The sequence below is a fragment of the Hemicordylus capensis genome, chromosome 14 (assembly GCF_027244095.1).
Source record: "Hemicordylus capensis ecotype Gifberg chromosome 14, rHemCap1.1.pri, whole genome shotgun sequence".
NCBI lineage: Eukaryota > Metazoa > Chordata > Lepidosauria > Squamata > Cordylidae > Hemicordylus > Hemicordylus capensis.
The window spans coordinates 14387264-14400736 of record NC_069670.1 but is presented as its reverse complement, the minus strand read 5'-3'; the positions used below and the strand labels follow the sequence as shown (position 1 = coordinate 14400736).

Below are 13473 nucleotides of genomic sequence, written 5' to 3'. Positions count from 1 at the left end.
TCCCCCTAGGCCACCCGGAAATTGGAATCCTGTTCATTTTCTTTCCTAAGGAAGCTCTGGCAAGGATTCACAGATCTTCCATAGAGAGGAGCGGAGACGGACCCGATCCAGCCCCAAAGAGTAGAGAGCCTTCCCTGCTGCCCAGGGCCCTCCCTCTTCCTCCAGACCCTGCCAGCTTCTGCGGCTGCAGCCACTAGCCAGGAGAGAGTCTGGGGGCCGGGCCCTGAAAGGAGTGGGGGATCCTCCTTGTGCCTTGGCAGCAGGTGAGGCCTGGAGGCTGGCTCAAGAGTACACAGCCCTGCTGCTTCCCGCCCGGCCCCCCATCTGCAATTCGCCCAGTGCCCTAGTTCAGGGTTTCTCAACCTGGGGGCCCCAGATGTTGAGGGACTACAACTCCCATCACCCCCAGCCATGGCCATTGTGGCTGGGGGTGATGGGAGTTGTAGTCCGTCAACAGCTGGCACCCCCAGGTTGAGAAACCTTGCTCTAGTTTTTACACCGAGCGCTGCAAACGCCAGCCTGGATTTCCTTCCTCGGGCCACGGAGGCCGCTGTCTCGCTCAGCGGGAAGGAGGGCTGTGCATTCTCCCCGCATAAGAGGAGATGCTGAGCCCCTGTGGGTGGGGTGGGGTGGGGGTACGAGGGCTACGTTCTAGGGGAACCGCTGGGTCAGCGCCTCGTCGTGGATCTTCGAATGAACCTTATGAACACGTTTGTTCATTTGTAAAGACCAACAACACCACCCCACCAGCCCCGCACCTTCGGCTGGGAGCCGGAAGTATCGTTGCAACAACCACACGGAGCTGAAGGCGTGCTGGGACGGAGGACCCCTTTGGGGAGGAGGAGCCAAGGGAAGGGGGTGTGGCTTTCCCCCGCGCGCGCTGACTCCGCCCCACAGAGGCGGCGGTTGTTGGCGCCATTTTGTTGGCGGTGGGCGGGGCGATGAGGAGGCGGCGGCCGTTGTCCTGACAGGGAGGCAGGCGGGCTGGGGGGAGCCTCGGAGCGCCGCGATGGACGGCTCAGGGGGGCCGCGGGGGCTGGCCGGCGGCGCGGGGGAGCAGCGGGCCTCCCCGGCCCTGCCGCGCTCCCCTCCCCCGGGGCAGCCCCGCGAGTACAAGCTGGTGATGCTGGGCGCGGGCGGCGTCGGCAAGAGCGGTGCGTGGGGGCGATGACGTCAGCGGGGAGGGGGAGAAGCGGAGGGGGTGGTGGGGCTCTCCCGCGGAACTCTCTGCCACAGGGTGCGGGGAGGAGGGAGCGCGCCTGACTCCTGTCCCCTTCTTTTTCTCTTATTTATTTATTTCAAATATTTATTTTTTAATATTTTTAATATTTAATATATTTTAATTTTAATATATTTTTAAAAAATAATATATATGTTTTGAAAAACTGCATTGCCTTATTAGAGAGGATCGTTGCAGTGACTGGGTTGGATTTGGCTATGATGATGATGATTCCTCCTTTCTTTTTCTTTTTTTAATATGTCCTGGAATTACTTGGGGGCGAGGGATTGCCCTGTCTTTGCAAGATGTCGGGAGGATGGACCGTATCTGGGTGCTGACGCCGCCGGCTCTTAAATGCATTGCCTCATCCAGGGTCGGGGTGGCGATTGCAATGGTTTTGATCGGTGGTTGAACTTTGTCTTGTCCTTTTTGTTCTCGGCGGGGGCTTTTCCTCTTAATATGTCCCGGTGTTATTAGAGGGCAGGGTTGGCATAGGGAGCTCCCTGCCACAAGATGCCGGGTCTGTCCCTGAGAGTTCTTGAACTGGTTTTCTTCAGCTGCTTCTTTTCATATCTATTTTTCTACTTTGATGACTGTTAGGGAGGAGTTTGTGTGGGGCGCTTCCTGCCCTAAGACAATGCAGATGACGGCCGTATCTGATGCTAAACAAATAATAAAAACCTGATGTAGAAAGGCTGTTGTAGTGGCTTGATCGGCGTGTTACAAGCCGGCTGCTTGAATTCATTGTTGTTATTACTGAGGAGAGAGTTTGCATGTGGAACTCACTGAAGCGAGATTCAGGGATGAGGAGCAAACCTGTACATTTCCCTCTTTTTTAAAAAAAAGTATCCTGTGGCGGAAGGCGGCTTGAGTGGTTTTAATGTTATGTATATATTTTTAAGTCTCCTGCTTTTAGCTGCGTTCTGTTTCTCTTGTTATTATTAGCCTTTTTAACACGTTCCAATATATCAAAACTGCTGTAATGCTTTAATTGACTTTAGTCTGTGGTTTTAGATTGTTTCTATCAAGAGGTGTTGGCACATGGAACTTGCTGTTACAAACTGGAATAGTTTTAGTGGCTTTTTAAACTGTTTGCTTAGATCGCCCCACTACCACCCCATCGCTAGTATTGGGTCATGGAGGGGTGATATAGGGAATCCCTCACAAGATGTGCGGGCGAAGGTACCTCGATTCAACAACGTATGGCACGAAATCAGCCGCAGGGTATGAAAGTGACACAGTGTTGATCCCCCAATGTTTACTGTTGAGAGAAACTTTTATTTGGCTTCTTGTTTTTGTTTTTTCCCCACTGCAGTTCTTGTCTATTTTCTTTCACTCGTATTTATAAAGCATCGCCCATTGCCAAATACTCAGCAAAAATTAAACACGGGCTCAGCAGATAGTCTTACTGCCTTGTGATTGACTCATCTTGGTGGTGGGGTGTTTAGCTTTAGTCAGCTGAAGCCAGGGAGATGTAGATAGAGATGTTTCGAAATAAGAAGTTGTTTCCTTATACTGTCAGGTGCCTGGTACACCCACCTTGGCACTGGTATCAGTATTGCTAGCAGCTTTCCAGAATCTAGGTAGATCTTTAAAAAAAAAAAAGATTTGTGTACAGTAATGGTATGCTTCTTTTAATGCTGTAGAAATTGTGGAGATCTTCTCTGCCGCTGAATTTAATTGCTTGTTTGGGTGTCTTTAAAGGTAAAGTAGGTAAACTCAGAGAGAAGGGATGGCTACGGTCTTGGTTACTACTACTACTATAATAATAATAATTATTATTATTATTATTTATCAAATGTGTATACTGTCCCAAACTAGTCAAGTTCTATTTATCTCTCAACTGTAGACATTGGGGAATAAACACTTCATCAGTCGCTTTCATATGCTGCTTGTGGATTTCTCCGAGTCTGACTTAGAAATGGGATGCTGAACACTAGTTGGACAGCCTGATCCAACAGGGCTCATCGACATGAAAATAAGGCCATACGAATGACCTTTTTGCCATCCACCTGGAATTCTGCATGGCAACATTCCCCTGCATTCCCCTGCATAGCCCGCAGGATGATGCCGGGCATCCAAGTGACGTCAGGGCTGAGAGAGCTCTTCCCCAAAATGGCTTGGTTATTTGCATAGTAACTACTTGGATAGTCAGGAAGTACGTCAGTTACTTCTTTCCTGCGGGCTTTCAGGCTGGGCCTTTCTCTGGCAGGCATTGATTGGAGCAGGGACCCTCTGTGTGCAAAGTAGGTTCGCTACCACTGAGCCCCCCCGCCCTTTAGAGGGGCATTCTCCATCATAATATGGCATCGTGGCCTTTCATATAGTAGTCGAGGTTACTGGTCACTCTACTAAGGAGGAGAAATCGGCTTGTATGGAAAGGAAGGGCTGGAACTGGGTGGGGTATGGAAATAAAAGGAGTGATGGGAAGAAAAGGGTGTGAGAGGGGGCTGACTTGAATGGATCTGAGGTACCTAGGTGCGGGATATGGGGGGGGGGCAGGAAAAACGAGAGGGAAGGTTTTGGGTTTTTTTTAAAGCCAGAAACGTTGTTGTTATTACATTTATAGCCCGCTTCTTCTCCAAAGAGCCCAGAGTGGTGTACTACATACTTAAGTTTCTCTTTCACAACAACCCTGTGAAGTAGGTTAGGCTGAGAGAGAAGCGACTGGCCCAGAGTCACCCAGCTAGTATTGTGGCTGGATGGGGATTTGAACTCGGGTCTCCCCGGTCCTAGTCCAGCACTCTAACTACTACACCACGCTGGCTCCTTTTTATAATGTGTGTTTATGTGTATTGTTGTATTATGTGTGTGTTATTTTAAACTGCCCTGAGCCACTTTAGGAAGGGCAGTATATACATTGAATAAATGATTAAAAATGGGGCGATGGCCCTCTTTGAGTAGCTCATTCAAGATATTCACCCCACCCCCAAAGTTGGAGGGCACCCTGGAAAAAAGCCCTGGATTCCTAGGAAGGGGCAGCAATATTGTGGGCAACCAGGTACCTCTCTGCAGCTCAGATGGTGGTTCCACCCTTGGAAAGTCAAGCTTCATCCTCACACATGATGTGCCTGGCATCTACAAGCCCTGTCTGTGTCCATGAAAATCTGGGCTGGGTTCACTCCCTGGAATCACTGCCAGGAGCCCTACAGGACGTCCACCCAAATCTGAACTTCCTCCTCTCTCTGACAGAAAAGGCCAGCCCTGTGCGTAGCGAGATGCATTCCCCTTGCTCTCCTGTGTGTGTGCACGTGTGTACTGTGCATCTTGTTCTCCTTTAGAGGAGTTCAGGACTGTGGGATTATACACATGGCTGTGGGATTATACACACCCAGTGACTTCTGATGCAGTGGTTTGGTTCGTTCTTCCTTGTCGCCCTAATCATCTGCTCTTGTGTGTCCCTTCTAGCCATGACCATGCAGTTCATTAGTCACCGCTTCCCAGAAGATCATGACCCCACCATTGGTGAGTGTGTGCCTGCCTGCTTCCTCTTCTTTCCTCCTGTAAATGATGCCTTGGCCCTATGCAGAGCGGTGGGTTTAGGAGGCATACCTGCCGTCTAGGAAGCCCCGGAAATGCTGAGACAAGGAGCTTTTGTTCCTTCACTTGTCTGTGGGCAATTGCATCTTCCTCCGACACCAGATATTCTTGTTCTGGGGGGTCTGATTAAACCAACATGGTGCTTGTTTGAATTTTGGTTCCATCTAACTTTCTAAGCCAGGGTATAAAAAAAGCCTTACCTGAACCTCTGAAGCTGCTGTCTATCAAGTTGGGCCATTTGTCCATCTAGTATTGCCAGCTTTGACTTGCAGCAGCTCTCCAAACCGGATCGGGCCTTTCCAGCCTAACTGTTAAGTGGAGAAGCAGGGAATAGATCTTGGGAGCCTGTGCATGCAAAGCCTGAGCTCGATCCCTGAGCCTATGCCATTCTGTCACCTTCCTAAACTGCAGCGAGGAATACACCAGCACGTGCTGCTTCTCAGGGAAAATAAACATATCTCCGAATCATCATTGGGCAGCAAAACGTGCCCTGGGCCTTTCTGCTTTAAACCTTAAGAAAGCAAGGTACAGGGGGAGTTTTCTGCTGTCTTGTCCAGCTGTGGAGAAAGTTATCAAAGCGGGTGTGTGTTTGCTTTGGAGACAGGGCTATACGAAGTTTTCTTCAGCGGGAGGAGCCTCCCTTGGTTTCAGGATGTACTGCATCCAAATATAAAAACAGACCGTGGAATGCAAGAAAATGTGAACTTCAGTAGCAGTAAATTATAAACATGTGTGGCTATATTAACCCCTTTTAAAAAAAAACCCACGAGAGAAGGTCATCCCCAGGACCCAGAGCTATTTTTGGCTATAGAGTTAGAGATGCCTCCTGATCCATCCTGCCACAGGAACTGGCCAGTTTCTGCCTACTGAAGAGGATGAAAATTCGCAGCAAGGCTGCCGTCCCTTGAGTGGTGGAGCTTATCCCGAAGCGGGACGTAGAGCGGGAGTGTGGATGTCTCTGGGGTGGTGCCTCACTCCAAAAAGCTCTGGAGTGCAGAAGGAAAGAGAGGGACACCCCAGTGGCGATGCTCTGTATCTTACGGAGGCTTGCGAGTACGGAAGGGGCCAGCTGCCGCCTCTGAGACCACTTATGGGAAATCTTTGCTGTCAGTTGACTATTAATATTAATAATAGCTGCCCAAGAGCCTTACGTGGCTTGTGACAGACAGATGGGGGTGTCTTTACACTCCTCAGTGGGATCTGCTAGGGCTGGTAGAAGGCTGACTTAGAGGAAAGACCGCTGAGGGGAAACCGTGCACAAATGGGTCGTCTGGGGCCCTTAGTTTGGGGTGTTGGTTCTGTAAACATGTCTGAAGGGTTCTCCTTTGCATTTGAACGCCTGTGCTGAGTGTCTGTGTGCTTCTCTCCCCCGCACAGAGGATGCTTACAAGATCCGAATCAGGATTGATGATGAACCTGCTAATCTGGATATTTTGGACACAGCAGGCCAGGTATGTAGTAATGTAGCGCTTACTGTTGTGTCAAAGTAAGTCTGTGTGCTGTTTTTCAAGCAGGAAAAGTTTGCAAAGTGGCTTTTCGAGCAGATGGTATGGGGGGAAAAAAGATTCCGTCGCACAAGAGCTCACAGTCTTTAAAACACACGCACACAAGTAAGACGCCAGCAGCAGCCACTAGAAGATATTCTGTGGGCTGAAGAGGGCTGTTCTTCTCCCCCTACTCTCTAGAAGGGAGCTGCCATTTTAAGAAGGTGCCCCGCTTTGGCCCCGTTAGTGGGGGCTGCTTCACAAGGCCAACCTTTGCCTGGGGGTGGGACGGGGGGGCTCATTGATTATTTAGCACTGGACTCTTGCCACACTGCTTTTCAACAGTTTCCATAACAAAAGCAATGAGAAGATGGTCCCCTGCCCCAAAGAGGCTCCCAATCTTAAAATGCTATCTCTTGCTCCCCCTCTCCACCGCCCCGGCTAAATAAAAGAGTGCCACCATTTGAAAAGACACCTCTTTGTCCAGGGTGATTTAGCACTTAGTGCTCTTGAGTATTCAGGATGCTTCCTGTGCATCATCTCGTCATAATCCTTGCAGCAGCCCTGCGAGGTATTTATTACGTTTAGCTCATACCCTCCACCGTGGAATTAAAAATCCTGTCCATAGGATTCCCTGCCACTTTCCCATCAGTATCCCGTCTCGGCTTCAGCAGGGTGGCTGTACCATTTGTCCTCAGCCCATGCCCCGGGGTCAGTACGATCCCCATATTTGAAGAGAGATGGTTGAGAGAGAACATAAGTCAAGCCCCGCTGGATCAGGCCCATTGGGTCCAGCATCCACAGTGGTCCTCCAGATTCCGCTGAGGAGCCCACAGGCGAGAGAAGCCTCGCCTTTTCCGTGTGCCTTCCGGGTTGACACGAGATTTGAACCAGGGACTCGCTGATCCGTTGCCCCACCGCTTAGTCAGGGTGCCACACCCAGCTGTGCGCGAGAAGCGGGCCTCTTCTTTTTCATCTTCCGACTGGCTTCCTTGGCCTGCTAATCGCGGGTCACCCGGGTTCTTGCATGCATGTTAGCATGATAGCCCCCCACATGCTGATTGCGGGGCAGGCAGCGGGCGGTTGAACTAGAATGTAATGAATGGTGACTGGGGATGATGGGAGTTGTAGTGAAGGTTGCCTGCTTTCCTGGCTCTGCTGCGAGGCCAGGCGTACGGCGTGTGCTAACTTGTGGCTGCTGTCCCCTGCGAACGCCAATGTTCTCTCTCTCTTTTTTTTTTTTTTGGTGTGTGTTTCTTTTCCCAGGCGGAATTTACTGCCATGAGAGACCAGTACATGCGGGCGGGGGAAGGCTTTGTGATCTGCTACTCCATTGCCGACCGCCGCAGCTTCCACGAAGTGCGCGAGCTCAAGCAGCTGATCTACCGCGTGCGCCGCACCGACGAGACGCCGGCTGTTCTTGTGGGGAACAAGTCTGACCTGGGGCAGCTGAGGCAGGTGAGGAGTGCGGAGTCGGGTTCGCCCAAAGGCGACTGTCCTTGGAGAAATGGCGTGGCAAATGGTAGGACCCGAGAGCTGGTGTTGTGGTAGCAAGCGTGACGCGTCCCCTTAGCTAAGCAGGGTCCACTCTGGTTGCATATGAAAGGGAGACTAGAAGTGTGAGCACTGGAAGAGATTCCCCCTCAGAGGATGGAGCTGCTCTGGGAAGAGCATCAGAAGGTTCCAAGTTCCCTCCCTGGCAGCATCTCCAAGAGAGGGCTGAGAGAGACTCCTGCCTGCAACCTTGGAGAAGCCGCTGCCAGTCAGTGTAGACAAGACTGGACTAGATGGACCAATGGTCTGACACAGTATATGGCAGGTCCCTATGTCCCTATGATTGCTTGTTTTGGAAGGGAGGGAAGCGTACTTGCTGCTGGAGGGGACTGCTGTATCGTCCCACAGTCCCTGGGTGGCTTCAGCTGAGCTGCACTCATCAGGTTCTGCCCTCGTTCTTGGAGAAGAGGGAGAGAGGATTTGAGGGCAGTATTCGGAAAAGGGACACCTGAAGAGTCATGACTGTTCGGGAAGAAATAGAATTAGGGGAAGGCGTCCAGATACCAGAGACGTAGGTAAAACAGTAGACGTGCCTGCTGGGCAGAAATGGGATGTGCAAAGTTCCTTTGAGGAACCAACGATTAATGAAACAGCAGTGCCACTCAGCAGGCTTGGAGCTTAGAGTACCTGAGAGTGGTGCAAAAATGTGAGTGTCAGAAGATGGCATATGACTCACTGACTTTGCTGCTGATTTTAAAAAGACGTGCCAACGGAAAGAGCATATACGGTCTCCTTTGCGTCCAGTCACCTCCTCAGTTTCTGACTTAAAATCGCGGCTTAACAATGTAATAAATGATTCACACACTTGGCGGAGTTGAGAGGACGTCCAGGTGCTGAAGGGTACCAGTACCAAGAAGATGATCCGGTGGCGATGGTCAGGAGAGTGTTAGGAGAAAAGGATCGCGAGTCCAGTGGTGTCTCCTCAAAATGCAGTGTGCCAAAGCTGAGTGAGTTCTGAGAGGGCCTCCAGTGCAATTCCTGCTGTAAGGAACTTGAATTCTAATGTGAAGGCAGACGTGCACAGGTACTTCCTTTCTAATGCAGGTAGGGTTGAAGGAGAGCCAGCATGAAGCAGAAACGCCCAGTAGGGATATTGCTCTGAAAGGCGGATTTTGAGGTTGAGAGCAGATTTTCCCGAACTTAAGGGCAAAGGGGCATGGTTAAAGGACAGGCCGGCTTTCATTGTGCTGACAGGCATGTGCTTTCTCGTTGGAAGGTCTCGAAGGAAGAAGGCGCCGCCTTGGCGCGCGAGTTCGGCTGCCCGTTCTTTGAAACGTCCGCGGCCTTCCGCTACTATATCGACGACGTGTTTCATGCGCTTGTGCGCGAAATCCGGAGGAAGGAGAAAGAAGCCGTCATGGCGTTGGGGAAGAAGGCGAGGCCTCACACCAGTGTGTGGCAAAGATTGAAGTCTCCGTTCCGGAAGAAGAAGAACTTGGTGACATGAATGGAAGGAGTCCGACCCCGGGGTACCCAAGCAGGGCAGTGGCCTTTTGGCCTTGGGCTTCTTCCTGCTGACTGTATCAATTGCAAGAACGGTTGCTTTAGAAAAACCTGGGAGGCTGTTCCCCCGAGGAATCCTTTATCCTGGTGACAGAGTTGTCGTCAACGTGCTTCCTAAATGTGTTTGATTCTTCCTGGAGAAGACCTGGCAAGAAGCCGCTGATCCTGAGGGCTGTGAACCAACCTGGCAAAGAAGTCCGAAAGACATAGCCAGCTTGGTGTGCCCACCCACTCCTGGTGCATCCCAGGAGGGCCTGAACAGTTGGCCAGGCACTTGTTCCTATGAGGCCCTTGTCAGCGGGACGCTTCTGTTGGGATGTGGGGCCGGACGTTTCAGCAGCATTTCAAAAGAGCAGAACATAATGTCGGTGGTACCGTCTGGAGGGCTATGACACGCCCTGTCTGGAAAAGCCACGGCATGTTGGTGGGGTGGAACTCGTGGGTTTTCTGGATTGTGGGTATGGGCAGGCTGACTTGTCGTAAATTAGGGGAGTGCCAAGAAAATGAGATCTTCTCAACCATTCACTGCATCCTCCCTGTGTCTGTTTCACAGTGAGGTGGCTGGACTCCTCCTGGATGTTCTGTTGAGGATGTGGGGGGAAAGTAACTCCATGTGGGAAGCTCTCAGCAAAGCACAGGAGCCCAACGGCCATCCGACCATATGCGATTCTCAAGTTCTAGTGCGTGCTGTTTCGACAGATGGCGTAATAATACATTCCAGAACTGTCACAGTCCTATGCTTAGAACTTCTAGAGTAGGACGCTTTTCGGTTTTGCAGGATATTACTTGTTCCTCCTCTTTGTGGGGCGGGGGCGCTAGAGATTGCGGGTGGGGGTACTGTTTTGCACAAGCTTTCTTGAGGTGGGTCTTTGAAAGGTCCTGTTTGATAGGACACCCTGCAGGGGCAAACTGTGTGTTGGGAGGTCCTTCACCTCCTCTTGAGAGGTGGTGGTGTGAGGCCAGTGAAAGGGGGGGGGATTCGAGGAAGGAAGTCGACTCGGTGTAGTGGTGGGATTGGGCAAGTTGGAGAGTGGAGGCTGGGTCAAGTGGTGCTCGGTGGAGGAAGTTGGCTGAAGAATTGTACTTGGAGGTGGAGCTCCCTAGGCAAGGGAGATCCCCTAGCTCTGTGGCCGAGCATGTGCAGAGGCGTCTGGCTTGGTTTGAAGCGGTTTCCTCACCTCAGTTCTCAAGTGTCTGGGTCAATGGATCGCACCTCGGTTGGAAAGCAATGGGGTAGCTGGTAGTCAAAAGGTTTTGTACTGAGATGTTCTCTGTGTGGGGGAATGCTGGCGAGGGGGAAAGAGAAGCACTTTACGGGACCCACCCCTCTTACCGGGCACGCATTAGACAACCTTGGGAAGACGGTTCCATTGCTTGAAGTTTCCTCACCTTTTCCTAAAGCAAGAGGCAGAAGTGCCTGGGTGGGTTAAAATTGCACCATTGATGCCTAGATAGTGCAGAGATCCCCAAGACGGGTGTCAAGGATAAGCAAGCGGAACTTGAATCGATGTCACTACATCTGTGGGGTAATGCAGGACCGCTTGGGCTGGTGTTAACCCTGGATCGGTTGTCTTGGGTAATTCTCTGCAAAACCAAGTAGTGAAAGCCTTTTAAGAAATAAATCAGCCCGCTGGACACATGAGCTCTTTTTAAAAACAAACAAAACAAAACTGCCTTTGCTTGCTCTCCTATTCAGAGTGATGGAGATGGTCGTTAAACTTGTGTTGTTCTGAAGGAAAAGAATCAAGTGTGATACTAGAATATAGGCGTTTCTGGGACTCTTCTTACTTAATTTTTGTATTGCTCTTAATTTTTGTATTGCAAGTCGTACCTGTGTTTTATCTATCTATCTATCTATCTTAGTTGCTTTACAAACTCTACAAACTGAACAATTGAAGAAAAACCACACATTCCATTTAGCAAGGAAGATTTTGAATGTATTATTGACTGTAGCAATATATGGCATATTTATATTAGTAAATTAACTTGATGCTCAATGCTGGATACTTTCCATAGCTACTAATCTAGGAACAGATCTGTAACTGAATGCTTTTTGTTGATGATTGCATCAGATACTCCTGGCATGTTTGAATGAGGCGCACAGGGCTTTTCCATCATAAATTGTAGCCAATGTCTTTGGAGCAAAATTAGTTTCAGTCTCTTTACAACTCAAGTTTCCTCCTTGAAGTCAAAGTGATGCAAAAACCCAGGGTGCTCATAATTGACTCGAAACCTGCCGCTTCCTGTCTGAAGCAGAATCAAAACAATGAAGCCAGGCTTTCGCCCTTGGGCAAAGCGATGAAGTTTCTGTGCCTTAAAATTCTTGCTTCAGCCGAAGTCAGCTTTCCGTGGTGCTAAAGGAGAGCCTCTTGTCGCCAGGCATGATTATGTATGAATAAGGAGCACTCTTCGGTGGGGGACGGACCCAGTTCGTGATTTTTACACACGAAGCTGAGAATGGCATTCGACACAATAAAGGTTTTGTAATGAAGACTCTCTGTTCTTCTTGTACTGTATACTGATGTCCAAGGTAAGACTTAGCTTTCGGGGGGGGTGGGGGGAAGTGGTGGAGCCAGGCATGTCGATTGCATCCTCTGAGTCGGGCTCCTTGCAAAATAAACAGGTGCTGTTGAAAAGACACCCAGCTGAGGTACTCGAGCTCCGTTAGGTGTTCCATGAATGATGAGAGAACCTAGAACATCTGCCACCCTTGAGGCACAAGAGTTTACGATTTCGATACAGAGGGATATTTCTGAGGCAAAAGGATAAGACTGCTACATAAGCAGTTCCTGTTTGTTGTCTTCCTGATTTTTAATGGTTCTCCATTACTGGGTATGCATTACTGTACTGGCATCCTTAGCCGGCACTTTGCGAGTGCCTAGACTCTCACGGGTTGAATGTGTTGGGGGGGGGGAACTCCCTGCAGAGAATGACTTGGTTTCAAGTCCAAAAGGGCTATTAGTGGTTCCCGTCCTCTTTTCCTCGGCGCTCGCTCTAATGGAATTCTGTCTCTGGAGAGTTCGTCTCCAGAAACAACACATTCTTTGCTGCTTTGGACCGTCATGACGGCCTCTGCTTTGAAGCGGGCTCCTAAAATGCGTCGCCTGGAAGTCGGTGACTCCCAAATGGTGGTCCAGGGTGCCCACTGGGCCGGGTGGAGTTGGGTAGATGGTCCTGATACCCCGTGATCATGACACAGGCTGTGCTGTGTTAAGAGAAATCGCATGCTCCCCACCGAGCGTCGTTGGGCAACCCTATTGTGTCTCCAGGTCTACCAGCAGGCCGGGGGAAAGGGGACATTTGCATCGTGCTTTTCCCTCGAAGGGAGTTGAATGCCCCTTGTCAAAGCAGACAAATGCAACTGGAAACGGATGAGGTAATGCCTTCCCAGTGAGACTGCGCGTGCACCGGGGTGGTGGTGGGGGGAAGCTGTGTGCAGCGTGACTGTCGCTGCTGGACCCAGGCCGCTAGATGGCTTCCCCACAAGTGCTTGCAGCCTGAGCCGTTCAGCTGGGAGGGGACGAGCATGTGAGTGGGCCGTGCGCTCCAACGGAGAGCGGAACAATGGGTCTGTGCTGGGAGCTTGGATTAAAAAGAGCATACCCTTTGCCGCGTCAGGCGGGGCCTTTCCTTTCCTGACCCTGAGGCAGTTGGGTGGTCGTCATAGCCTCTCCAACCTAGAACTCGGCCCCTGGGCGGCTGTGCATCCTGAAGCTGGTTCCAAGTGTTCATCCTGTGTTGCTTTGGAGGGTGAGGATCTCCCGGTCGCACCCTGCGGTTGGTTCTCCTTGGCTGCAACTCCAGCATCTCTTAAGACACGAAAGTTCTCTCGCTTTCTCAAGCGCCGTATCCTGTGGCGCAGCTCCAGGGAGGGCCGTACTCTGGGAACCCGAGAACGGCCGCCGTCTAGTTCCTGAGCAGAGCCCTCACTTGCTGCTTTGGATTTAAATCCCACACAGTCGGATATGATCAAGTTTCCAAGAATCTGCTTCTGTCGCAGCTGGCCCTTTTTGGCAACAGTGCTGTAAATCCAAAAGGGAAAGCCCGGGGTGGGGGTAGGGATGAGGAGTTGGCACCCTACGGTACAGATGAAGCCCTGCCCGTCAATTGGTTTCGCTTTGCTTCTAGTCCTCTGGAGGGGGGCAAAGCCACACTGTGGATTCTCTTTGGCCA

At 50.8% G+C, this 13473-nt stretch overlaps 1 protein-coding gene across 1 annotated transcript; it reads left to right on the top strand.

Annotated features, from left to right (window-relative positions):
• The first annotated feature begins 916 nt into the window (after positions 1-916).
• Positions 917-11791, top strand: RIT1 (Ras like without CAAX 1). Its single transcript, XM_053277255.1, has 5 exons — positions 917-1154; positions 4628-4684; positions 6137-6210; positions 7510-7701; positions 9014-11791. The coding sequence occupies exons 1-5, from the start codon at positions 1010-1012 to the stop codon at positions 9242-9244; spliced, it is 699 nt and encodes a 232-aa protein (XP_053133230.1). The 5' UTR covers positions 917-1009; the 3' UTR covers positions 9245-11791.
• Positions 11792-13473: the final 1682 nt, after the last annotated feature.

Excerpts from the sequence above, each read along its gene's own strand:
- RIT1 (XM_053277255.1), top strand. The coding sequence starts at position 1,010 with ATGGACGGCTCAGGGGGGCCGCGGGGGCTGGCCGGCGGCGCGGGGGAG. Across the intron at positions 4,685-6,136 it reads AGATCATGACCCCACCATTG|AGGATGCTTACAAGATCCGA; the intron begins GTGAGTGTGTGC and ends TCCCCCGCACAG. Across the intron at positions 6,211-7,509 it reads TTTTGGACACAGCAGGCCAG|GCGGAATTTACTGCCATGAG; the intron begins GTATGTAGTAAT and ends TTCTTTTCCCAG.